Source organism: Bubalus kerabau, chromosome 13 (assembly GCF_029407905.1).
Source record: "Bubalus kerabau isolate K-KA32 ecotype Philippines breed swamp buffalo chromosome 13, PCC_UOA_SB_1v2, whole genome shotgun sequence".
Taxonomy (NCBI): domain Eukaryota; kingdom Metazoa; phylum Chordata; class Mammalia; order Artiodactyla; family Bovidae; genus Bubalus; species Bubalus kerabau.
The window spans coordinates 76,310,899-76,337,765 of record NC_073636.1 but is presented as its reverse complement, the minus strand read 5'-3'; the positions used below and the strand labels follow the sequence as shown (position 1 = coordinate 76,337,765).

At 45.2% G+C, this 26,867-nt stretch overlaps 1 protein-coding gene across 3 annotated transcripts in view; it reads right to left on the bottom strand.

The window, feature by feature from the left end:
* Positions 1 to 26,867, bottom strand: part of EYA2 (EYA transcriptional coactivator and phosphatase 2) — a 261,448-nt gene that overhangs the window by 169,194 nt on the left and 65,387 nt on the right. For 2 of the 3 annotated variants that reach the window (XM_055545178.1, XM_055545177.1), the window contains exon 2: positions 5,648 to 5,766. In XM_055545178.1, the coding sequence (XP_055401153.1) occupies positions 5,648 to 5,756 (109 nt within the window). In that variant the 5' untranslated portion in view covers positions 5,757 to 5,766. Of the gene's footprint in view, positions 1 to 5,647; positions 5,767 to 26,867 lie in introns of those variants that run through there. The other variant, XM_055545179.1, reaches the window with a different exon arrangement.

Below are 26,867 nucleotides of genomic sequence, written 5' to 3'. Positions count from 1 at the left end.
AGGAGGATTCTTAACCACTGGATGGCCAGGGAACTTGCTCTTCCAGATCCTTCTTCAAGTGTTCCCTTCCCAGTGACATTATTTCTAGTGCCCCTAACAAAAACTGCAATCCCATGTCCCTGCATTTCTTATCCCACCTTGCTTTCTGCCCCCCCAGCACAGTGTATGGCACCATTCACATGCTATATATCTTTCTTATCTACTGTTACCATCAGACCCTCGCCCCACCAGCACCCCGGGTTAGGCTCCAGGAGGCAAAGGTTTTGTATTTTCTTCCTAGTACTTACACAATGCTGGGCATGTGCTTGAGGAAAACATTTCTTGAATGAATAAATGAATGAATAAACAAATGATTACTTTTGAAAGGAAAGACCTCTCTGCTAAGAACTGAAGGATGAAGTGATGGTCCTGAGATGGGAGGAAACCTGGTCCAAGCAGAGGAACAGCACATGTGAAGGCCCTGAGGGCAGAATCAGACTTGTCAGTTACAGCAAAAGAAACAAGGCCAGGGGCTGGGTGCCATGGCAGGGGCGATGGGGTGGAGTCCAGCCTGAGAGGCTGCCAGGGTCACAAAGCAGAGTCCCCTGGCCAAGAGTAAGGAATTTAGATCTGATTCTATACTTTTTAAAAACACCAAGCCCTCTCCATGTTTTAAGTCATTTCAACCTCACATCAACCATGAGCTTGGTGGACTAATTATTCTACTTAACAGAAGAGGCAAATGAGCCCCCAAGAGATTAGGCCACTAGACAAGGGACTTTAAAAAGGTAGGACTTAAAGTAGGAAACACAATGGGAGCCTTGGGGGTTTCTTGGGTTCGAGTTTCCCCTCCAGACCTCCTGGAGTGTAGGCCTTGTGGCCCATGCCTCCTGGGGTCCTCCTTGGGGCTGGACCCTTGTGGTCACTCTGTAACAGAAGGGGTGGGCCCAGGAGGAGGGAGGCCACAGGTCAGGCAAGAAGAGTAGCTGAGTCTGACACTTGAGGCCACAGCTAGAGTGGAATGTCCCCTGCTGAGTCCCAGAGCTTGCTGCCCACACCAATAATCAAGAGAAAGAAACATGTGTACATTGTCTGTGTGCGTGTGTGTGTGTGTAACCTGACCCTGCCAGCCCTGCCTGGTCTGAATTTGGAAGCAACCTCTCTCTGCCCCTTTGCTCACCCCCAAAGTCTTTCTCTTGGCCCCAGCTGACCCCCCGGCATTGGAAACGGTGCAGACAGCTCCAAGTCACAAAAAAGGAGAGAGACGAGGTGTTTGTGGGTACCACCACTGGGGGTGAGGGATGAACATCTGGGGTCTGAAGACCCTTAAGATCTTGAGTTTAGAAGCAGAGACTGGAGCCAGGGGACTGGGTTTAATTCCTGGCCCTACCACGAGCTGTGTGACTTTAAGCCTGTTACTCAACTCCCCAAGCCTCAAGTTCCACATCTCTAAAATGGGTTCATAACCAAGAATACAGCCGTGCGCGGCCATTTCCTTCTCCAGGGGATCTTCCTGACCCAGGGGTTGAACCTGTGTCTCCTGCACTGGCAGGCATATTCTTTACCACTCTGCCACTTGGGATGCCCTGGAGTCTGATTCAGTTCAGTTCAGTTCAGTCGCTCAGTCGTGTCCAACTCTTTGCGACCCCACAAATCGCAGCATGCCAGGCCTCCCTGTCTATCACCAACTCCTGGAGTTCACTCAGACTCACGTCCAGCGAGTCAGTGATGCCATCCAGCCATCTCATCCTCTGTCGTCCCCTTCTCCTTCTGCCCCCAATCCCTCCCAGCATCAGAGTCTTTTCCAATGAGTCAACTCTTCGCATGAGGTGGCCAAAGTACTGGAGTTTCAGCTTCAGTATCATTCCCTCCAAAGAAATCCCAGGGCTGATCTCCTTCAGAATGGACTGGTTGGATCTCCTTGCAGTCCAAGGGACTCTCAAGAGTCTTCTCCAACACCACAATTCATAAGCATCAATTCTTCGGTGCTCAGCCTTCTTCACAGTCCAACTCTCACATCCATACATGACCACAGGAAAAACCATAGCCTTGACTAGACGAACCTTTGTTGGCAAAGTAATGTCTCTGCTTTTGAATATACTATCTAGGTTGGTCATAACTTTCCTTCCAAGGAGTATGCATCTTTTAATTTCATGGCCGCAGTCACCATCTGTAGTGATTTTGGAGCCCAAAAAAATCAAGTCTGACACTGTTTCCACTGTTTCCCCATCTATTTCCCATGAAGTGATGGGACCGGATGCCATGATCTTCGTTTTCTGAATGTTGAGCTTTAAATCAACCTTTTCACTCTCCACTTTCACTTTCATCAAGAGGCTTTTGAGTTCCTCTTCACTTTCTGCCATAAGGGTGGTGTCATCTGCATATCTGAGGTTATTGATATTTCTCCCAGCAATCTTGATTCCAGCTTGTACTTCTTCCAGTCCAGCGTTTCTTATGAGGTACTCTGCATATAAGTGAAATAAGCAGGGTGACAATATACAGCCTTGATGTACTCCTTTTCCTATTTGGAACCAGTCTGTTGCTCCATGTCCAGTTCTAACTGTTGCTTCCTGACCTGCAAACAAATTTCTCAAGAGGCAGATCAGGTGGTCTGGTATTCCCATCTCTTTCAGAATTTCCCACAGTTTATTGTGATCCACACAGTCAAAGGCTTTGGCATAGTCAATAAAGCAGAAATAGATGTTTTTCTGGAACTCTCTTGCTTTTTCCATGATCCAGCGGATGTTGGCAATTTGATCTCTGGTTCCTCTGCCTTTTCTAAAATCAGCTTGAACATCTGGAAGTTCATGGTTCACATATTGCTGAAGCCTGGCTTGGAGAATTTTGAGCATTACTTTACTAGCGTGTGAGATGAATGCAATTGTGCGGTAGTTTGAGCATTCTTTGGCATTGCCTTTCTTTGGGATTGGAATGAAAACTGACCTTTTCCAGTCCTATGGCCACTGCTGAGTTTTCCAAATTTGCTGGCATATTGAGGGTAGCACTTTCACAGCATCATCTTTCAGGACTTGAAATAGCTCAACTGGAATTCCATCACCTCCATTAGCTTTGTTCGTAGTGATGCTTTCTAAGGCCCACTTGACTTCACATTCCAGGATGTCTGGCTCTAGGTCAGTGATCACACCACTGTGATTATCTGGGTCATGAAGATCTGTTTTGTACAGTTCTTCTGTGTATTCTTGCCACCTCTTCTTAATATCTTCTGCTTCTGTTAGGTCCATACCATTTCTGTCCTTTATCGAGCCCATCTTTGCATGAAATGTTCCCTTGGTATCTCTAATTTTCTTGAAGAGATCTCTAGTCTTTCCCATTCTGTTTACTTAGGTTCAAATTTGGCAATCACTAAACTGTCATCTCAATCAAGCCACTTAACCTGTGGAGAAGGACATGGCAACCCACTCCAGTGTTCTTGCCTGGAGAATCCCAGGGACGGGGGCCTGGTGGGCTGCCGTCTATGGGGTCGCACAGAGTCGGACACGACTGAAGCGACTTAGCAGCAGCAACCTGTATCTCATCTGTAAAACAAGTGTCCACTTCTTAGAGTTTCAGACACTAACGTGTTAATACACGTTAATGCCTGACACATAGCAGGTGCCAAGGGTTTGCTCTGACAGTGAGGGAGGAGAAGGAGGATTCATCTAGATTTCTATTGCTCTGAACAGGGCCTGAGACGGAATAGACGCTCACAAAAACAAAGGGCAAGAGGGGGTGGCAGTCACATTTACCACAGCTGCCCCTCAGTCCCCAGTGGTGGCAGCCAGGTTCCCAGGTGGGGACACAGGCCCAGCACTTCTAGAGCATTCGGCATCTCCAGAGAAACTAGAAATCTAGATTTTTATGTGCACTCTCTCAATTTTTGCAAGTTACCTTTATTTAAAACACAGTATAAATCTGACAAAGACGTACCTGAGGGCCAGGCTTGGCTGTGAGCTGCCAAGTTTGCAACCACGGATTTGAGTCCACTGTGACTATTTGTTCTTTTCTTTTTTGGCCATGTTGTGTGGCATGTGGGATGTGATAGTTCCCTGACTAGGGATCAAACCCGAGTCCTCTGCATTGGAAGTGCAGAGTCTTAACCCACTGGACTTCCGGGGAAGTCCCCGTTGTGGCTATTTAATTCAATGGATGTAAGTTTATTTATCACGCTTCCAATCGGGTGGCTCAGATGGTAAAGAATCTGCTTGTAATACATGAGACTGAGGTTTGATCTCTGGGTTGGCAAGATCCCCTGGAGAAGGGAATGGCTACCCACTCCAGTATCCATGCCTGGAGAATCCCATGGACAGAGGACCCCGGCGGGCTAAAGTCTATGGGCTAGCAAAGAGTCAGACACGACTGAAGGACTAACCCTTTACACAACATCACCTCATTTGATCCCTGCAGTAAGCACCCTACGAAGTGGTCATGTTTTCCAGCTCCCCATTTGACAGGTGAGAAAGCTGAGGCTCAGGAAGGTTGAGCAATTTGCCCAAGGTCACTTGGCTGGGAGTCAGTCTGGGATCCTTCTCCCTCTGCAGTCTATGTCCTTTTCTGTTGCTACTGGCTCTGAAATGAAGAGTCTGTAGTTGACTGATGCCTTCAGGCTGAAGGAAAAGGAAGACGGTCTTTGAACAGGGCTCCGGAAATTATCTCAAACTCTCAAAGAGCTCAGGGTGGCTTATCCAGATGCTCCACAGGCCTGGGAGGAACGAGGGTGTGTTGGTCTACTATGCAGCTTTGGCACAGGAGCCCAGACCCTCTTGATGGTACTTTCAGCAAGGCTGTTTCAGCTTCACGACCAGCACGTAAGACATTACTGACTGCTGTCTTGGTGACAGCAGTAATCACTCCCCAAAGCCTGGAGTTGCTTAAAAGCAAATTCCTTCTGATGTTATATTCAACTAGAACCATGTCTCTTTGGTTTTCCATGACAATTACATAGCACTGTGTCCCCACGAACTGGCCTCAAACACAAACCATAAAGGAGAGACAGCCAGGGGTCTTGGAATACCAGCAGCAAATCTCAAAGCTGCTCAAACAAAGGGTTAAGCCCAATGGTTAAACATAATAGCTTAATGCCTTTTGCTAAGTAACTCTGAGCTTTACCAGGAAGGCTGACAGATCCCAAACAGTGCAAACAATAGCTGGAATTGTTCTAGTGAAAACTCGTCCGACTGCATCATTTGCCAATAATTTTTTAAACAGCTTAACTCTCCTCTGCTTCCTTGACTCCAACCCGACCTGAAAGCAAAAGCCAGATGACTTGTTGTCCCAGCGTCAACCCCCCCGTAAACAGGATGCCTGCTTGGATGGGGCGGTGGTAGGAGAGGTCCAGCCCCAGAGCCTGCAGGACACACCCGGGGCCGGGCCTGGAACCTGAAACTGACTAGTGCCTGTGGAGGTGTTAGCATTTCTTGGAACTGGAGACCAAGACAGGAAGTTCAGAACACGAACCAGCATACTTTTACCTTTAATGACTAGACAAAATTGTTAGCAAAGTACAAAGTTTTGGTCCAGAGTCAATAATCTAATTGGATGGGAAGAGAAATTGTCGTAATGACGGTACTTGGGAGAGGATGCGTGTCTAAGGCCGTCAGTCCCTTACCGTGTTCCGTGGGGTGAACGGAACCACCACCAGGCCCGCTAAAGCACACAGCAGGAGGCCTACCTTCTCTGTCACTCAGAGTCCAGACATCGGCGTCAGCACGGCTAAGCTTCAGTTTACCCCGACGATCACTGTTTACAGTAAGGCTGGCTGAGACCAGTAGTTCTAGCATTTCCTTGTACCTGCAAGAAAACAAAGGGAAATATAATTTATTCATTAATTATGCATGCCTACTAACGATTCCCATTTCTTTCCCTAAGAGTATAAATATTAAAGCTGATTACCTAAACTCAGCCATCTTATAAATTCTACATCATAAAAATTCACTGAACTTTTCATCAGAGGGAAATGAGGAATTGAAATGAAGTACTTGCTCCCCTCCAGAGAATACACCCACTTGATTAAAACTTTCCCCTCCTTCCTCCTGTATTTTGCCATTAGAAAAATTATATTTGGGCCTTTTAAATGTCATCTAACTAAGCTGGAATGAGCCAGGGAGACTTTCCAGTAGAAGCAGAGAGAAACAGGTGGCGAGGTAGGATTGAATTTGGATTCCTACAAGCCAGAGGCATGGAGAGAAGGTGGCGTTGACTGCAGATAAGAGAGACTGAATGTGGTGTTACATGTCACTTGTGCAAACGGAGGAAGGCTCAAAAGGTGTCATGGATAAACGTCCCTCAGGCAGCAGAGCACTCAGCCCAGCATGTAGTCCCCATCAGGAAAGAATACACTAGCTCCTGAATACCCAGGATTTTGATAAACGCTAGGGAGGGGGGGTTGGGGAGGGCAGCAAAGAAAAGGGACAAATCTCTCAGGGTCATTCTCATTTTTTAATGAAAAAATTTATAACTCTTGCACTGCTGCTGCTGCTGCTGCTAAGTTGCTTCAGTCGTGTCCGACTCTGTGCGACCCCATAGACGGCAGCCCACCAGGCTCCCGCATCCCTGGGATTCTCCAGGCAAGAACACTGGAGTGGGTTGCCATTTCCTTCTCCAATGCAGGAAAGTGAAAAGTGAAAGGGAAGTTGCTCAGTCATGTCTGACTCTTCGCGACCCCATGGACTGCAGCCCACCAGGCTCCTCCGTCCATGGGATTTTCCAGGCAAGAGTACTGGAGTGGGGTGCCATTGCCTTCTCCAACTCTTGCACTAGGTCAGTACTTATTCTTAAATTTCTAACCCCACTTTGGCTAGGTCATTCCCTAACTCAAACCTCATTCGGTTTTTTTTTCAAAAAATTTATTTTATTGAAGTATGGTTGACTTTTTCTATTGCAGGATAATTGCTTTATAATGTGGTAGTGGTCTCTGCCATGCATCAATGGGAATCAGTTATAATTATATACACACCCCTTCCCTCTTGCGCCTCCCTCTGCCCCCCACCTCCGCCTATCCCACCCCTCTAGGTCATCACAGAGCACCAGCCTGAGCTCTCTGTGTTGATTTACAATTTGTGTCAATTTCTGCTGTACAGCAAAGTGATTCAGTTTTATATATATATATATATATATACACACACACACACACACATATATATATATGTATGGCCTATATACATCCTTTGGCATATTATTTTCCATAATGGTTATCACAGGATATTGAAGATAGTTTCCCTGTGTATACAGTAGGAACTTGTTGTTTATCCATTCTATGCATAATAGTTTGCATCTGCTAATCCCAAACGTCCAAATCAGCCCTCCCCCAGTTCCTCTCCTTCCACAACCACAAGTCTGTCCTGTCTCTGAGTCTGCTTCTCAAAGATACATGCATTGTCTGTGTTCACGGCAGCACTGTTTACAGTGGCCAAGACATGGAGACAACCTAACTGTCCATCGACCGACGAATGGATGAAGAAGATGCGGTTCACACACATGCACAATGGAACACTGCTCAACCATAGAAAATGTGTCATTTGCAGCAGCATGGATGGATCTAGAGATTATCATACTAAGTGAGCTAAGGCAGAAAGAGAAAGACGAATACCATATGATATCATGTATACGGGGAGTAAGGTTTTTTATTAATGTGTACAACGTCACACACAGCAATTTTCAAAGGACTGAACTACATCCAATAACACGTGACACTGATTCAAGTCGTCCTCAGAGAAAGGCTATGGTAGTCACTGCACATTAGTATCCAAGGTCATCCTTGGCAGGATCCGTCGTTACTGTGTTAATAGAACACAGTGTACCAATCAATGGCAACATGGTTATGAACTCACATTCCATCCTGAAAAGACTGTGAACTCACATTCCATCCTGAAAAGACTGTGGATTCAAATTCCACTTCACTACTCAGTACCTTGAACGAGTTAACCAAACGGCTCTAAGTCAAAGGTGTTCTCATTTAAACAATGGGGGTTATCAGTATCTCCATTACAAGGTCATGGTGTGGCAAAACTAATACAATTATGTAAAGTTTAAAAATAAAATTAAATTAAAAAAATAAAAATAATATATGTATCCGTTCTAATGTTGGAAAAAAAAAAAACAACAAGGTCATGGTGAAGATGCAAAGAGATGAGACACAAATAAAGGACCTACCAGGCAGCAACCTAAATGCCCATTCTCTACCACAGGAATGAAGAATACAGGTAGAAAGGTCTCACAGTGGAATACAATACAGCAATGAAGAAGATTGCCCTGGTGTGCCATTCAGCACGATGAACAGATTGCCAGACAAAGCACTGGGCAATGAGACAGAGGGTACCCAACATACGATACCATTCTTATGAAGTTCAAAAGTATACAAATCAATATTACACACTGTTCAGGGAGAGGTACAATCAATAAAAAAGATAATAATATGTATAGGAAGGATAGACACCTGTTTCAGGAGAATGGTTAGCTAGGGGTCATCAGGGGATGAAATTTAGAAAGAGGTACCCTGGGGCTTCAACTGTGTTTGCAACAATGTAGTTCAGAGGTTGACACAAACTCTGACCCATCCAAATCCAGCTTATCATCTGTTTTTATGTGACCCATGAATTAAGAATGTCTTTCATATTTTTAAATGGTTGAAAATAATCCTAAGAAGGATAGCATTTCATGACCTGTGAAAATTATGTGAAATTCAAATTTCAGTGTCCATTAGTGAGTTTTCTTGGAGCACAACCCTGCTTGGCAGGTTACTGTATTCTTCACGGCTACTTTTATGCTGCAATTTCTGTGTAGAGTAGTTGCCATAGAGACCCACAAAGCTGAAAATATTTCATCTGGCAGTAAAAGTTTGCCACCCCCTGTTTTAGTCTGTAAGCAAGTGGTGGAGGGCAGGAGGAGAAGGGGGCGACAGAGGATGAGGTGTGGATGGCATCACCGACTCAATGGACATGAGTTTGAGCAAGCTCCGGGAGACAGTGCAGGACAGGGAAGCCTGGCGTGCTGCAGTCCACGGGGTCGCAGAGAGTCTGACATGACTTAGCGACTGAGCAACAAGTGGTGGCTTAGTCACTGTGTCATGTCTGACTCTTGTGACCCCATGGACTATGGCCTGTCAGGCTCCTCCATCCATGGGATTTCCCAGGGGATCTTCCCCACAAATTGCAGATGGGTTCTTTACTGACTGAGCCACCAGGGAAGCTCTCATAGGGTTACTCTACATTTCTGCATGCCCCAAATACTTAATAATTTATAACAAAGAAAGAAATCACTTATCCCAGGACTTGCATATAGGAAGTACTTTATATGTGCTTCCACATATAAAAAGAGAAAATTCCACACAAATTAGCTCCTAGTGTTTATGTCTCTCTGTTAGCAGATAAACATTTGGGTCCTAAGTGTTCCCATGTATACATGGGTCCTGAGATCCGGTTTTCTTGTTCCTCAAATGCCACGAGGCATTCCAGAAAGAGGCCTCTGTATCTCTTTAATATATCAAAACATATTGCGTGGAGAGTGGCAAATAGCAGACACTGAACTTATTGTCTGACTGTAGGTGTCAGAAATTTGCATTTTATCCAAACTCATTCCCTTCATTCTTTTTGATACATGCAAATAATTAAAGGTTAAAAAATAGACAATGTTGTAAAAAATTGCATTGGTCTCTAAACATACAAATGCTATGAGTGTGGGTATGGAAAGCAGCAAATTGTTAGCTAAATGACCAAATCCAGTGAAAAATGTAAGGAACTGTTTTTACATCTTCTTAGAGTTTAAAAATATTTGAAGTAGTTGCCAATATTTAAAAATGAGGTGATTTCACATAAGAATCTAGAGTTTCAGCTTCTCTTGAAGAATTAGAGGAATACTGACTGTTTCTGTATTGCAGCTATCAGTTGGCTGCCCACTTTGGTCAAGGCATATGAGCTCATTTGCCACAGTCCCCACCACTCCCTAGTGCCTTATATTTGACCTCTCGTTTTCCATCTCCTTGTATTTCCCCGTGGTCTTTACATGCTTTTGTGTTTGAGCTCCATGCATTATGTGCCATCAGACAAGCCTGATGAGGAAAGAGACAGCAACGTGACACTTCTGGCCTCAGTCCTATAGCTTATGGTTTGTTTTTAACTGAGTATCACTGTCAGATATGCAGACGACACCACCCTTATGGCAGAAAGTGAAGAGGAACTCAAAAGCCTCTTGATGAAAGTGAAAGAGGAGAGTGAAAAAGTTGGCTTAAAGCTCCACATTCAGAAAACGAAGATCATGGCATCCACTCCCATCACTTCATGGGAAATAGATGGGGAAACAGTGGAAACAGTGGCTGACTTTATTTTCTGGGCTCCAAAATCACTGCAGATGGTGACTGCAGCCATGAAATTAAAAGATGCTTACTCCTTAAAAGGAAAGTTATGACCAACCTAGACAGCATATTCAAAAGCAGAGACATTACTTTGTCAACAAAGGTCCATCTAGTCAAGGCTATGGTTTTTCCAGTAGTCATGTATGGATGTGAGAGTTGGACTGTAAAGAAAGCTGAGCACAGAGGAATTGATGCTTTTGAACTGTGGTGTTGGAGAAGACTCTTGAGAGTCCCTTGGACTGCAAGGAGATCCAGCCAGTCCATCCTAAAGGAGATCAGTCCTGGGTGTTCATTGGAAGGACTGATGTTGAAGCTGAAACTCCAATACTTGGGCCACCTGATGCGAAGAGCTGACTCATTTGAAAAGACCCTGATGCTGGGAAAGATTGAAGGCAGGAGGAGAAGGGGACAACAGAGGATGAGCTGGTTGGATGGCATCACCAACTCAATGGACATGGGTTTGGGTGGACTCCGGGAGTTGGTGATGCACAGGGAGGCCTGGCGTGCTGTGGTTCATGGGGTTGCAAAGAGTTGGACACAACTGAGCGACAGAACTGAACTGAACTAGTGATGCAGAAGGCAGTGGCACCACACTCCAGTACTCTTGCCTGGAAAATCCCATGGATGGAGGAGCCTGGTGGGCTGCAGTCCATGGGGTCCCTAAGAGTTGGACACGACTGAGCAACTTCACTTTCACTTTTTCACTTTCATGCATTGGAGAAGGAAATGGCAACCCACTCCAGTGTTCTTGCCTGGAAAATCCCAGGGGTAGGAGAGCCTGGTGGGCTGACATCTATGGGGTCACACAGAGTTGGACATGACTGAAGTGACTTAGCAGCAGCAGTGATGGACATATAGGATGCTTTCATCTCTCAGCTATTACAAACAATGCTGCAATGAATATCTTCATTATATATATATTCAGTTCAGTTCACATTATGTAATGTGGTATAATTACACACACACATACATATTCTTAAAACATATAAATATTTGAGGAAGATTCATGTGCCACTGGGTATATATGAAATGAACCTGACCCAAGTACTAGCAGATTTTTCTTCATAAATCCTGTGCTAATCTAGATTCTTGCCAGAAGTACATGTGCGTTCTAATTTCATAAATTTTTGCTAACACTTGTCATTGTCCAGCTTTCTAATGGCTGCCAAACTACTAAATAGAAAGCAATTATCTCATACTGGTTTTCATTTTCGTTTCTATGATTCTAGAGAGTTTGAACATATGTTCACACAATTGTGGGTCATATGAGTTTCTAGGAACTGTCCATTCATACCTTTTATCCTTGCCCATTCCTCTACTAGGTTTTCTTTTCTCCCCCTTTTTGTGGATTTCCTGGCGTGCCTTGTGGAGTCTAGGTATTACTCCATTGTTGGTTTTTTTTTTTTTTTTTTTCTTTTTGGTGACAAAGCAAAAGGAGTACATCAAGGCTGTATATTATTACCCTGCTTATTTAACTTCTATGCAGAGTACATCATGTGAAATGCCAGGCTGGATGAATCACAAGCTGGAATCAAGATCGCCAGAAGAAATATGAACACTCTCAGATATGCACATGACACAATCCTTAAGGCAGAAAGCAAAGAGGAACTAAAGAGCCTCTTGATGAAGGTGAAAGAGGAGAATGAAAAACTGGCTTTAAAACTCAACGTTCGAAGAACTAAGATCAAGGCATCTGGTCCCATCACTTCATAGCAGATATGGAATGGCAAAAATGGAAACAGTGATAGACGTTCCTTTCTTGGGCTCCAAAATCACTGTAGATGGTGACTGCAGCCATGAAATTAAAAGACGCTTGCTCCTTGGAAGAAAAGCTATGACAACTATAGACTGCATATTAAAAAGCAGACACATCGCTTGCTGACAAAGGTCCGTATAGTCAAAGCTATGGTTTTTCCAGTAGTCCTGTATGGAGGTGACAGTTGGGCCATAAATAAAGCTGAGCGCCAAAGAACTGATGCTTTTGAACAGTGCGGCGCTAGAGAAGACGCTCGAGAGTCCCTTGGACAGCAAGGAGATCCAACCAGTCCATCCTAAAGGAAATCAACCCTGAATATTCATTGGAAGGGCTGCTGCTGAAGCTGAAGCTCCAATAGTTTGGCCACCTGATGAGAAAAGCTGACTCACTGGAAAAGACCCTGATGCTGGGAAAGACTGAGGGCATGAGGAGAAAGGGGTGACAGAGGATGAGATGGTTGGGTGGTATCACCGACTCAATGGACAAGAGCCTGAGCAAACTCCGGGAGATGGTGAAGGACAGGGAAGCCTGGCGTGCTGCAGTCCATGGGGTTGCAGAGTCAGACATGACTGAGCGACTGAACAAGAAGAAGAAGACATTGCAGGGCGATTAAGGCAGGACTTGAAGGCCCAGGGTCCCAGAGATGAGACGTGGACTGAGCTAAGTTTGGCCTCGACTACTGTTCCCCTTACGACATTTGCCAATTTATAAGCACAGAAGAAAAAAGAAGCAGCTTAGAGTTTTCCAGTCTCAATGAGCTGGGGAGACAAAAACTGGAGTTCAGGTTACTAAGGCAGCTAGGACCCAAGGAGCTAAGATCTTAGAGATGTGAGAACCACAGAGAAGTCAGCCTGACGTCAGTGACAGTCATTACCTTTGAGACGTTTGCTGAAACCTAACCTGGGTGGGGTAAGAGTCAGAGAAGCAAAGCAGAAAGGTGGTGGCTAAGAAGGCAAGGAATGAAGCAGAGATTTGGCAATCGCCCAGTACCAGGGAGACAAAACTGGAGTTCACGGTCCATCAAGATGAGACTCCTTGGTAAACAAATTGGCCTTTTCATGAGACCTCTGAAAAGTCACTCCCTTGGAGTAAGGACCAACCAAATAGATCCTGTTTTGAATCATTTAAATCTCTTATTAGATCAAAGTGATTTGCCTCAACTGTCACCACTTGCCAAAGAGCAACTTTTCTTTTGGGGAAGATGTCATCTTCCAAAGTTTCCAAAAATTTTTCCTACACAATGCTTAACATTTCACAAAAACACAGGCATGCAAGAGACAAAACCAAACAGTCAAAAACCAAGACAAAAAAACCAAACTCATATATAAGATTCGGATATCAGAGTAACTAAGCAAGGACTTCTCAACAACCTTGATAATGTGATGAAGAAAAGAGATTTACAATGGAAAATGCTACTAGAGAACTAAAATTTCTAAAAAAAAAAAAAAACAAATGGAAATTCTAAACCCCAAAAATACTATAACTGAAATTCAGAACTCAGCAGAGCATTTGAAGCACAGATTGGATATAACAGAAGAAAAGAATGAACTGAGATGTAAGTCACTAGACAAATTTCAGAAAGAAGGTTGGAAAACAAGTTTTTAAAAAAGCATAAAGTAAACATCAGACATCAAGTAAAGTCTAACATACATGTAATAGGACCGCAGAGGAGAGGAGAGAGAGAACAACTTAGAAACAATATTTAGTGATAAACTCACTGAAAACCCTTCAAGATTGATGAATGACATCAAGCCAAAGCGATGAAGAAGTTCTGTGAATCAGAAGCATGATAAACACAGAGAAAAATACTCCAGGGCATATCACAGTCAAACTACACACATGTAAGAATATACTAATCTCAAAAGCATTCAGAGGGGGAATAAGGCAAATTATTTTTAAAGAAGGTCTAATAAGACTTCTCAACAGAAATGACGGAAACCAGAAAACAATGGAATTTTATCTGCCAATGTGAATACTATGCCAACAAAAATCCTTCAAATATGAAGACAAAAGTGAAACAAATTAAGATCATTTGCCACTTAATTTTGCTACAAAATTTAGATTACTATAGCAAATAGACTTGCAGTACAAAATAATACTCTGGAAGCATAAAAATTCAAGGAGGGATCAGAAAATGAAGATCATGGCATCTGGTCCCATCACTTCATGGGAAATAGATGAGGAAACAGTGCAAACAGTGTCAGACTTTATTTTTCTGCGCTCCAAAATCACTGAAGATGGTGACTGCAGCCATGAAATTAAAAGATGCTTACTTCTTGGAAGGAAAGTTATGACCAACCTAGATAGCATATTCAAAAGCAGAGACATTACTTTACCAACAAAGGTTCGTCTAGTCAAGGCTATGGTTTTTCCAGTGGTCATGTATGGATGTGAGAGTTGGACTGTGAAGAAGGCTGAGCGCCAAAGAATTGATGCTTTTGAACTGTGGTGTTGGAGAAGACTCTTGAGAGTCCCTTGGACTGCAAGGAGATCCAACCAGTCCATTCTGAAGGAGATCAGCCCTGGGATTTCTTTGGAGGGAATGATGCTGAAGCTGAAACTCCAGTACTTTGGCCACCTCATGCGAAGAGTTGACTCATTGGAAAAGACTCTGATGCTGGGAGGGATTGGGGGCAGGAGGAGAAGGGGACAACAGAGGATGAGATGGCTGGATGGCATCACTGACTTGATGGACGTGAGTCTGAGTGAACTCCGGGAGTTTGTGATGGACAGGGAGGCCTGGCGCACACTGCCATTCATGGGGTCGCAAAGAGTCAGACACGACTGAGTGACTGAACTGAACTGAAAGAGCAACATAAAAGGGTAAATTCAAGAGCAGAGAGGAACAAATAAACTAAACACATTCTAAGGACTGTGCATCTTCCTTGAAGTAGTACAAGTACTGCTGCTAAGTCACTTCAGTCGTGTCCGACTCAGTGCGACCCCATAGACGGCAGCCCACCAGGCTCCGCCATCCCTGGCGTTCTCCAGGCAAGAACACTGGAGTGGGTTGCCATTTCCTTCTTCAATGCATGAAAGTGAAAAGTGAAAGTGAAGTTGCTCAGTCGTGTCTGACTCTTAGGGACCCCATGGACTGCAGCCCACCAGGCTCCTCCGCCCATTGGATTTTCCAGGCAAGAATACTTCTTGCCATTGCCTTCTCCAACAAGTACTAATTTATAGTAAACTGGTAAAGATTTATCATGGGTGCATTCTATAATCTTTAGGGTAACTGCTTAGAGAATAAAAATAATAAATGTATGCCAACAAGCTAGTCCAGGAGAAAGTGGAATAATGAAAATACTTGATTAATCCAAAGAAAGCAAGAAAGAAAAGAAACAAAGAAGAGATGGAACGCATAGAAAAAAATGATAGATTTAAACTTCAATTTATCAATAACTACATTCAATGTCGGAGAAGGCAATGGCACCCCACTCCAGTACTTTTGCCTAGAAAATCCCATGGACGGAGGAGCCTGGTAGGCTGCAGTTCATGGGGTCGCTAGAGTCGGACACGACTGAGCGACTTCACTTTCACTTTTCACTTTCATGCATTGGAGAAGGAAATGGCAACCCACTCCAGTGTTCTTGCCTGGAGAATCCCAGGGAGGGGAAGCCTGGTTGGCTGCTGTCTAAGGGGTCACACAGAGTCGGACACGACTGAAGCGACGCAGCAGCACATTCAATGTACTGCACTAGGGTCTTTGTTAGGTAATGCAAGATCTAAAATTCAAACATGCCTAGAGCAGTACGAACACACCATCCTTCGGAGGCAAATAAATAAATATCACGAACGAAGTCAAAGCAATAGAAATGTTAGTCCCGGGACTCCCCTGGCACACCAGGGGTTAGGATTCTGTGCTCTCAGTGCTGAGGATCTGGGTTCAATTCCTGGTTAGGGAACTAAGATCCCCAGGTTGCCCAGCATGGCCAAAAAAAAAAAAAAAAAAGTAGTCCTTAAAATAAATACAATATATTAAAAAAATGTTAGTCCTCACACACTAAACAGGACCCTAAATTAAGAACCAGGTTATTGTTCTTTCCTGCTGCCACCTAGAGCTTATGGGCACTGCTATCTCATAGAAGCAAACCATTAACCACAAACTATAGCAACATGAATAGTTCAAGGCAACATAAAGTGAGAAAAATCCTTCCAAAATTTCTAACCACAGCTCCTATGTCCCAAGCACCTATTATGTGCCAGGCACTTTTCCTCGATAATTTTTACCTTAATTATCTCCTTTAATTCTCTCAACCACCTGGGGAAATAGGATTATCCATGTCTATTGGGTTGACCAAAAAAGTTCATTCAGGGAACGAATTTTTTGGCTCACCCAATATTTCCCAACAGGATGACTAAACACAGATTTAGGGCTAAGCAAAGCACAGGGACCAAGGAAATGAGAATCATTCCTGTTTGGTGAACATTTCCTATTCTGCTCTGAGGATCTTTAAAAAAAAAAAAAAGCTTTGTAAATTTCAGCACAGGGTGAATGTTGTGTTCATGTTTTATGGGTCATATTGTTTTATTATTGAATTACCTGAGGCATCAGAGGAAGTGGCACTAATCTCTCTGGTGTTTTGAGGGCTCTGAAGGTCCTAACCTGGCCCCATTAGAGTGCTCATTTTATAGACAACCGAAATAAAAACAGCTAACACTTAAAGAGCATTGACTCTGGGGCTAGGAGCTCTTTGTATGTATCAGCTCATCTTAATGCAGTGATGTGGGTAGAGATGAGGAGACTAAGAGAGTGACCTGCTAGTTAGTGGGGGAGCCAGGACTCAGAACCAGGTGGTCTGGCTCCAGGGTCTGTACTCTTAATCACGTAGTTGTTGTTTAGTTACTAATTCACGTCCGACTCTTTTGTGACTCCATGGACTGTAGCCCATCAAGGCTCCTCTGTCCATGGGATTTCCCAGGCAAGAATATTGTCATCTCCTTCTCCAGGGGATCTTCCCGACCCAGGGATCGAACCCACGTCTCTTTTATTTCCCACTGAGCCATCTGGGAAGTGTGCTCTTAACCACAGCTTGCGACTGAAACTGGGTCAGAATTTAAACCCAGGGTCCATCCAGCTCCAACACCCACTGAGCCGGCTCTGTCACCTGCTACGGTTCAAATCCTAGCTTTGGGTCTTATGAGCCTTGTGACCTTGGGTGGGTTATTTAACCTCTCTGAGCCTCATCCAACAGAATGGAGAAAATAATAATACCCTCTCAGGGAGGTTGTTCTGCATTATGTCCGAGAAGGCATGAGTGAGTGGATATTGAATAAAGAGTAATTACTGACATTATTTGCATTCACACAGACAAAAGCTTGAAACACACAGTGGTTAATGCTGGGAACCGCCTTGAGGACGGTTTGGAAACCACTGGTTCCTATCATGGTCTGACAGGCAGAGTTAGTTCTCTCACAGTTTTGGGGGACACTTCCTTCACTTTCTCCCCCACCCCTTACAATTACCTGAAAGAGGAGACTGGTTTATTCTTTGCAGGGAAGCTTAGAGAGAAGTCAGGCTTGTCATAACAGAGTCCGAGGGGAGGAGAAAGACTCAGCTTCCTTTTCATGAAGGCAGGGAAGGGAAGTGAAGGCGCGGGATTCATTTACCAAATAAAATTTTGTCCTGCGTTGCATTGTTGCAAAACCCCGATACACCAGCAGCTTCAGAACCGGGACGGGAGGAACGAGAAAGGAGAAAGAGGCCTAAGTCCCCGCCCTCTGCCCTCTCCTCCTCCTGTGGCTGCCAGCGGCTTGCCATCATTTGTTATCCTTGTCACCACCAGTGTCCCTGGGGACAGAGAAGCACTGGGGGAGTGTGGAGGAGCCCAAGAGATGACAGCTGGAGGGTGGGGGCGGGGGTGACTTCAAAGGCTGGGAAGCATCAAAAGCAGATGGAGGGTCCCAGGCGGGTGGGCAGCTCACCTTTCTGCACCCCCCGCCGAGCGCACTGCTACCTTGGCTGAGAACAGGGGCCCTGCCTGCTGGATGCAGAGGACAGATGGCCAGTCAGCCAAAGGGCCCTTAGAGAGGGCCAAGTCCTGGAAGCCTTCAGGGGCTTGGAAATCCAAATCTGCTGACAGCGATCACCGGCTTCTGGAGGGGCAACAGCTGTGGCCCAAACCTGGACCTTCCTGGCTGCCTCCACCCCATTTGATTTCATTCAAAATACATCTGCTTATCGTGAAATGTCTCTGCCCCTCCACCTCCGTCTCCCCGAGCCTAGGCGGGGTGGGGACGGGCGCTGCTCGCACTAAAAGCCCAGGATCTTCCCCGCTCCTCCCTCTCCTTCAGCTCTCACATCCAATCCATCACTCGGGGTTGTCAAGTGTATCTGCTAACATCCACGGAACCTGTGAACTTCTCCCCACCGGCCCCCACTGCCATCGCCTAGGGCCAAGCCGCCACCCTCTCTGCCCTGGACAACTACCACCGGCCTCCGAACCGTCTCCCTGGGGCCACTCTGGCCTCCCTCCTGCTTGTTCTCTGTGCGCCAGCCAGAGGGACTTCTGAACATAAATCTGAACCTGCCGCCTTCACATCATCCTTGCTTAAAACCTCTGATTGTTCTTAGAACAAAGCAAAAAGTTGTGAGCGCAGCCTTGATCCAGCTTCCCTTCGCTTGCTGTCTCATTCCAGGGTGCTGGCCTTCCTCTCACCCCACGCTCTCTGTCACGGGGCCTTTGCACACGCTGTTCCGTCTGCCTGGAACACGACTCCCCTCCACTTGCCCTTTGGGGGTCTCAGCTTGAGCAGGATTTCCCCAGGGATCTGGGGTACTACCCCTCCCTGAGTACAGACCCTTCCCCTGGCACATTCCAGGGACCCACGCCCCTCTCTTTCACACGCCAGTCACGCTAACAATTTTTAGGCTATTTAATTTCCATCTGTCTTCCCAACCAGATTACAACCTACCTGAGGGATTTTATTTTGTCTACTACTACAGTCCCCAGATCTCCTGCAGGGCCTGGTTCTTGATGACTATTTAATAAATATTTGTTGTAAGATGGATGAATGTGCTGTATGAATAAATGTTACTTATTCAATCAATTTAAGGGTTGAAGAGGTTTATTAGCCCGTGGCAAAATACCAAACAACCAACGATGACGACAGCCACTCTCTACGAGCCACCTGGCGCTGTGATCGCATCCTACAGGGCATCCCTGGTCTCACGTCTCGTAACAGGCTGCCTGAAGAAACGAATGCCCTCAAACCAAGACCTGAGCACAAAGGGATTCCAGGGACCACTGGGGGGAGAGAGCCTGAGCAAGCCCTCTGCGATCAATTGGGGGTGGGGGTGGGGAACTCTGCCGGCCAATTTGAATTTCCAAACTTAGCAAGAGGGACACAAATGTGCAAGTCAGGGTCTCCTGGCTCCTTCCCCCTTTTCAGTGGGGAAGATGTCACTTAACAGAAGTTGAGACAAGGCTGGGATACAGAGGGAACCAACACCCCAGACGCATGAGGTACTTTCTGTCTCCTCTCCAAATGCTAGGAAGAAGGCTGGTAAAGTAGGAACGCAGTTGACACTAAATTCATTCACTGATTCATTCACTGAGTCAAGCTGTCAATCATTTAGAATCACTGACTCTATTCATGTTGCTGTTGTTCAGTTGCTAAGTTGTGCCTGACTCTTTGTGACCCCATGAACTGCAGCATGCCAGGCTTCCCTGTCCTTCACTCTCTCCTGGAGTTTGCTCAAACTCATGTCCATTGAGTCAATGACGCCATCTAATCATCTCATCCTCTGCTGTCTTCTACTTTTGCCTTCAATCTTTCCCAGCATCCGAGTCTTTTCCAATGAGTCGGCTCTTCACATCAGGTGGCCAAAGGATTGGAGTTTCAGCTTCAGCATGAGCCCTTTCAGTGACTATTCAGGTTTGATTTCCTTTAGGATTGACTGGTTTGATCTCCTTGCAGTTCAAGGGATTCTCAAAAGTCCTCTCCAGTATCACAGTTCAAAAGCATCAATTGTTCAGTGCTCATCCTTCTTTATGGTCCAACTCTCACATCCATACATGACTACTGGAAAAACCGCAGCCTTGACTATTCAGACCTTTGTTGACGAAGTGATCTTTGCTTTTTAATACACTGTCTAGGTTTGTCATAGCTTTCCTTCCAAGGAGCAAGGATCTTTTAATTTTATGGCTGCAGTCACCATTTGCAGTGACTTTGGAGCCCAAGAAAATAGACTGTCACTGCTTCCACTTTTCCCCCATCTATTTGCCATGTTGGAGAAGGCAATGGCACCCCACTCCAGTACTCTTGCCTGGAAAATCCCATGGACGGAGGAGCCTGGTAGGCTGCAGTCCATGGGGTCGCTAAGAGTCGGATACGACTGAGCAACTTCACTTTCTCTTTTCACTTTCATGCATTGGAGGAGGAAATGGCAACCCACTCTGGTGTTCTTGCCTGGAGAATCCCAGGGACAGGGGAGCCTGGTGGGCTGCCATCTATGGGGTCACACAGAGTCGGACACGACTGAAGTGACTTAGCATAGCATAGCATATTTGCCATGAAGTGATGGGACCAGATACTGTGATCTTAGTTTTTTGAATGACTCTATTCATATCATACACAAAAAATCAAAACTGTTACTCATTTACTAATTTACTCCCCCCCGCCCTTTTTTTGTTAGGAAGACCAAGGACTGTTCCAGGCACTGGGGATACAGTGTCAAATTGGTCAGGTAAGTTCCCTGCTCTCATAGAGTTGACATTCTAGATTGAGTTGCTCTTCAGTCTTAGGTGGCATTCATCAATGGGTGACCCCAGATAGCTGGGTTAGGTCTTCCAGCCATATAGATGGATCTCCTCCTGCTCTATTATCTCTATTATCTATTATCACAGCTCTATTATCTGTATTACTCTACTTTTTTATGATACAGTTTTAATGACCCAGCTAACATCTCAAAACTTTTCAATAAATTTTAGAATTTTAGATAAAATTAAGTCTGGTGGCTCAGAGGTTAAAGCGTCTGCCTCCAATGCGGGAGACCTGGGTTTGATCCCTGGGTCGGGAAGATCCCCTGGAGAAGGAAATGGTAACCCACTCCAGTATTTTTGCCTGGAGAATCCCATGGATGGAGAAGCCTGGTAGGCTACAGTCCACGGGGTTGCAAAGAGTCGGATACGACTGAGCGACTTCACTTTTTTAAGGCCATCTTAGATGTGGGTTCGATCTCTGAGTTGGGAAGATCCCCTGGAGGAGGGCATGGCAACCCACTCCAGTATTCTTGCCTGAAGAATCCTATGGACAGAGGAGCCTGGCAGGCTACAGTCCATGGGGTTGCAGAGTTGGACACGACTGAAGTGACTTAGCACGCATGCAAGGGCACTTCTGGTCACTATCTCCCATTAGCTATATCCACAGTGACTAATAAAATGAAGAGCTTTGCAGACCTTTTTCTAGTCATAAACACACAAAACACCCACATATATCCTTAAATACACACAGTATTGTTTTATAAATGTATTTCATGAATACATTTTTATCAATGTCATTTCCCTGAATATCCTATTCTATGACATTTTTGGCTCTAATACGAAAATGTCTTGATGTTCATTCCATGTCATGACATAGAGATCTAGCTTATTCTTTTTAACTGTTGCATAGGATTCCCAGAGCTTTGGGCCAGCCCTCAGATCTCCCAAGGCTGGCTGATATAACTTAATGCCACACTGCCTGGGATGGGTCCTCTTGGGAGCACAAGCATGCAGTTCTCTAGGGGTGATACCCCAAGAGAGCAGAGGCTGGGTCTGCCTTTAAAATTGTAAGGGATGTTGGCAAATTGCCTCGGAGTGGCTGATCGAAATTTATATTCCCAGTGGCCATGTCCTGTCTTCACACCTTGCATTGTTTCCATTCCCTGATCGGAAAGCCTTTATCCAAAACTCTCCTAGGAAGACGCAGCAATATCTGCATCTGCCCCACAGCACCAGTCCACTCCTCATATCATCCTTCAGCCAAGCAGACGAAGTTCTTATCTTTGAAAGGAAAGTCTTGTGTCTTATGTCAGAAAGGAAAACCAGCCTGAGTCTTGAATTTTAGCCCCAGACTGAGCTCTCTCATTCAGGTCTGATAAATTCTCTTGTATGTGAACTTGGTGCAGAATAAAAACATCAATGGGAGAATTTTACTACGCTTCTCTCAGCCCCATGTAAAACAAGGGCCTATTGTTTAGGAGAATCCAGTTTTGTTTTTTATTTTGAGAACATTGCAGAGTCACAAGAAGTCATAAAAAAAAAAAAAAAGTACAAAGAGGTCCTGGCTACCCTTGATTCAAATCCCTCCCTGCTCCCCCACAATTATAACTTCCATAATCATAGTACAAGATCAAAACCAGAACACTGACATTGGGACAGTGTGTTTGCATCTCTGTGTCATCTTATCTCATCTGCAAATTTATGTAACCACCACTGCAATCAAGAGTGGTGATTCCAGGACTCCCCTGGTGGTCCAGGGGCTAAGACTCCATGCTCTCAGTGCAGGGGGCCTGGGTTCGATCCCTGGTCAGGGAACTAGATCCCATACGCCACAACTAAAGATGCTGCCTGCTGCAACTAAAGAGCATCCCACATTCCACAACGAATTTCGAAGATCCTGCATGCGCAACTAAGACCGGTGTAGTCAAATAAATAAATATTTTAAAAAAGAACCCTCCTAAAAAAAGACAGACAACTATCCCATCACCACAAAGATCCCCCTTGTGCTACCCCATTCAGAAACACAGCCATCCTCATTCCCAACACCCTTAACCCTTGGCAATCACTAATCCTTTCTTCATCTTTAAAATGTCACTTTCAGAATATTACATAAATAGAATCATATGGTACATGACCGCTGGAGATTGGCTTAAAAACTGACTCGAGGTCAGACGCTTGCATTTTACAGTGCGCTTTCCCATATTCAGTAGGCCCTCAAGAGACAAACTTCACAAAAGCGCCCAACGTGTGGTGACAACCGAGATGGGACCACACACACTCCGCTGATTTCAGGTTGGGTTTAGCACAGCCCTGGAGCAAAATGCAGAACTTTATAGAATATTTCTCATGCAGAGCCATTAAAAAAAAGACTTCAACCCACAAGCAACAAAACAAGGTACAAAGCAAAACACCACGGAGTCTTACTGTAAGGGAAGGCTTGCCCGCACCAGTGGTGGATGGGGAACATCAAGGGCTTGGAGGCCACCAGGAGCCCAGGGACCTCCCCAGCAGGCAGGCAAGCGGCAGCTGGCGGCAGGCAGCGTTCCTTGGATGGCAAAGACCTTTTGCTCAGTCCAGTCCCTGCATTCAGTAGACACCACACCAGCCCTGCTGCCTATCACTGCCCCTCTCCCTCTTACTCACCCAACCACAGTCCACCGCAATGGCCTGGACCCATTTTAAACCACAGAGAAACTGCTTCTGAGGTCACAGAGCCAGAACGTTTTAATGTGAACGAAGAGGGAGGGGTGGGAGAAAGATAGTGGAGAAATGCAAAAAGAAACTGTACTAAACACGAAATATTAGAGGGACTTCCCTGGTGGTCCAGTGGATAAGAACCTGCCCTCCAATGCAGGGGACGTGGCTTCCACCCCTGGTCGGGGAACTAAGCTCCCACATGGCAGAGGGCAACTAAGTCCAAGCACCGCAACTACAGAGCCGGTGAGCCGCAACTAGAGAAGGCCGCAAGCCACAATGAATAGCCTGAGGGCTGCAACTAAGACCTGATACAGCAAAAAAAAAAAAAAAAAAAAAAAAAAACCCTGCTAAAAATAAATGTTAGAATATCTTCATCCTATCCAAATCCTTAGTTGGGTCTCCATGAAACACCGACCACTGTGAAACTGAAAAACAGTAATTCTCAGGCAGTGAACGCTGTCCAGGAACCAGGCACTGTTTTAAGTGCTTTTTCAGATTTGAACTCATGTTATTTCCCAAATGGGATTCCCTGGTGGCTCAGATGGTAACAAATCTGCCTGCAATGTGGGAGACCCGGGTTCGATCCCTGGGTTGGGATGCTCCACTGCAGAAGGAAATGGCAACCCACTCCAGTATTCTTGCCTGGAGAATCTCATGGAGGAAGGAGCCTGGCGGACTATAGTCCACGGGGTCACAAAGAGTTGGACACGACTGAGCGACTTCACTTTCTTCTTTCTTTCTATCTTCCCAGTAGCCTCCATGAGATTGGCAGAACTCAGATCCCATTTTACAGATAAGGAAAGCAAGGACAGAAGTTGAAGTCACTTGTCTAGAATCAACTACAAGTGGCAGAGGCGGATTTAAAGCCAGGATGTCTGATGCTGAAAGCTCTACTCTCCTGCCATCTGTCACGTTGGCAGCAGATGTCTTAAAATTAATCTTCCCTAATGATGGATCTCTTTTACTTACATCATTACACTCAAACTGAATGGGCCATGCCGTGATTCATGAGTTTTTTAAAATGTTTTTCTTCTTGTGTTGAGGTTAGCTCAATTTTATGCAATTTCATAGACTGAGGGGTTTTTTTCCCCTCCTTTTTCGGTAAGATGATTTTGCAGTGAGGGCTATAAGTTTTTTTTTTTTAATGAAAAATCTGAATCATACGCAACAGCAGACACAATGGTAAAATGAATTGCTGTGTACCATTCAGATTCAGCTGTTTTCAAGATCTCACCACGGGTGTCTCTTCTTTTTTTTTCTCTCTTCGGTAAAGTGTTTTTAAAAAATTTTTGAAGTCTCCTCTCTCCACTGAACATCATTTAAAAATCTGAACACTTTAAAAAAAAACTTTTTATTTTGTAATGGGGTATAGCGGATTAACAATGTTGCAATAGTTTCAGAGGAACAGCAAGGGGACTCAGCCCTACTTATACATGTATCCATTCTCCCCCAGACCCCCTTCCCATCCCGGCTGCCGCATAACATTGGGCAGAGGTCCCTGTGCTATATATACAGTATGACCTTGTTGGTTATCCATTTAAAATATAACAATTTGTACATGTCCATCCCAAACTCCCTTCCTCCCATCCTTTCACCGAGCAACAATTAAGTTCCTTCTCTCAGTCTGAGTCTGTTTCTGTTTTGTAAATTCATTTGTATCATAAAAATCTGAACACTTTCTATCATCATGCCTAACAAAAATCACAGTGCTTCCTGGTGCCATCTTGAACACTGTTCATCTTCAAACCTTGTCTCCACATGCCCTCAACAGGTTTATAAGATACCTGTTTATAAGGTCTAAACAAAGACCACACACCACATTTGCCTATTGTATCTCTTACATTTATTTAAACTAGCATAGCCTCCCCCTTCTTTTTTTTTTTTTTTAAACAGACTATTGACATGTTGGCGAAGTAGGTTAGTTGTCTTGTAGACCATCTCATGCTCTGGACTTATCCGTTGGCTTCCTCATGGTGTTGTTAATTTCTCTTTCTACTTCATTTCCCACGATTTCACGTTAAAATGAGATTAGGTTTGGATTAATCTGGTGGGGGAGCAAGGCTTCCGAGTGGTGCTGAGTTCTTCCCATCGCCTTGCATCAGGAGGGGCATGGTGTCCACATGTACCCCCTGCCCTTCCAGTGACAGCGAGACCAGGTGGCAACACTCTGCCTCCTCCAGTATGAAGCTCCCCCTATACCTTTCATCTAACGTTTTCATCCACTCATGCTCATGGCCTGAATCAATTATTTCATTAGGGGTTTGGAAGTTTTCAAAAATGTATTTTGAATGAGGAGAGTTATCTGAGAGTATTGCAATCGTATGAATACATCTGTGCAGCATCTACATGCTGCCAAACTGTTGCCACAAATCTTTCTTCACTGCTCTCTCCCAACCAGCCTGTGAACTGGGCCAAGCCAACAGGAGCCCAGAACAGCGGGTTGACTTGAGCAGGACCCCCTAGGGGGCCTGGGAGTCTGGGTTCAAATCCCAGCTCTGCCACTTACCAGGGGTATGGGATCTTGCTTGACTTCTCAGCCTCAACTTTTTCACCTGTCAAATGGTGATAAATGGCACTACCTGGGCTAGTGTGAGGCTGACTTACTCCTTGTACAGCTCGTAGAACGGAAAAGGACACAAACTCCTCTTTTTTCCACCCTTTCAGGTAAAGAAATCTAGAGGCCAATAAGCTGAATACATGTCCTCAGGTCCCAGAGCTGACGGGGTGCTGAACAGGACCTCTTTCCACTGCATGATACTGTGTCAGTGGAATGTTCTTCCACATTTTGAAAATAACTGCAAATAATTAGGAAAAACAACCTTTGGCCATAATGACTTAAGAGTAATACCTAAATGGCCTAATATAACACCAGATCCAAGGTCCCACATGATGTGGGTGCTAAGCACCCTCCAATCTCATCTCCTAGGAGTGAGACAGGTGGGCCTGGGACCTTTGGCTGTGGTGCTTGTACCTGGACAAACGCTTCCTCTGAGCAACAGAACACAAAGAAACTAAAGGGACGAAAAGTAACTGCAAGTAACTGCGTGCGTGTGCAGTTGGGGCAAATTATGAACAAGATACAAAGAGACCAAACACCCAACTGCCACTTCTTAGGTGCCAGGAGCAGGAGCAGGTGCACCACCAACAGGGTGGGCAGGCCATCCAAGCCACACCTGTGGCCCAAACCCTGGACCCACCCCTACCTTCCCCCATTTAAGGGACCAGTCCCCCCGGGGAGCGAGCAAGGGCGCCCGCTGGTGCTTGTCTCCCCTCCCTCATGCAGCACGAGCCCCAGGAAAGCCCTGCCTGAGTTTCTCGTCTGGCCTCTTAACAACTCCTGTTGATTGAAGAGTCTGAGAACCTGGATCAGTAACAGAAGGTCTGTCCT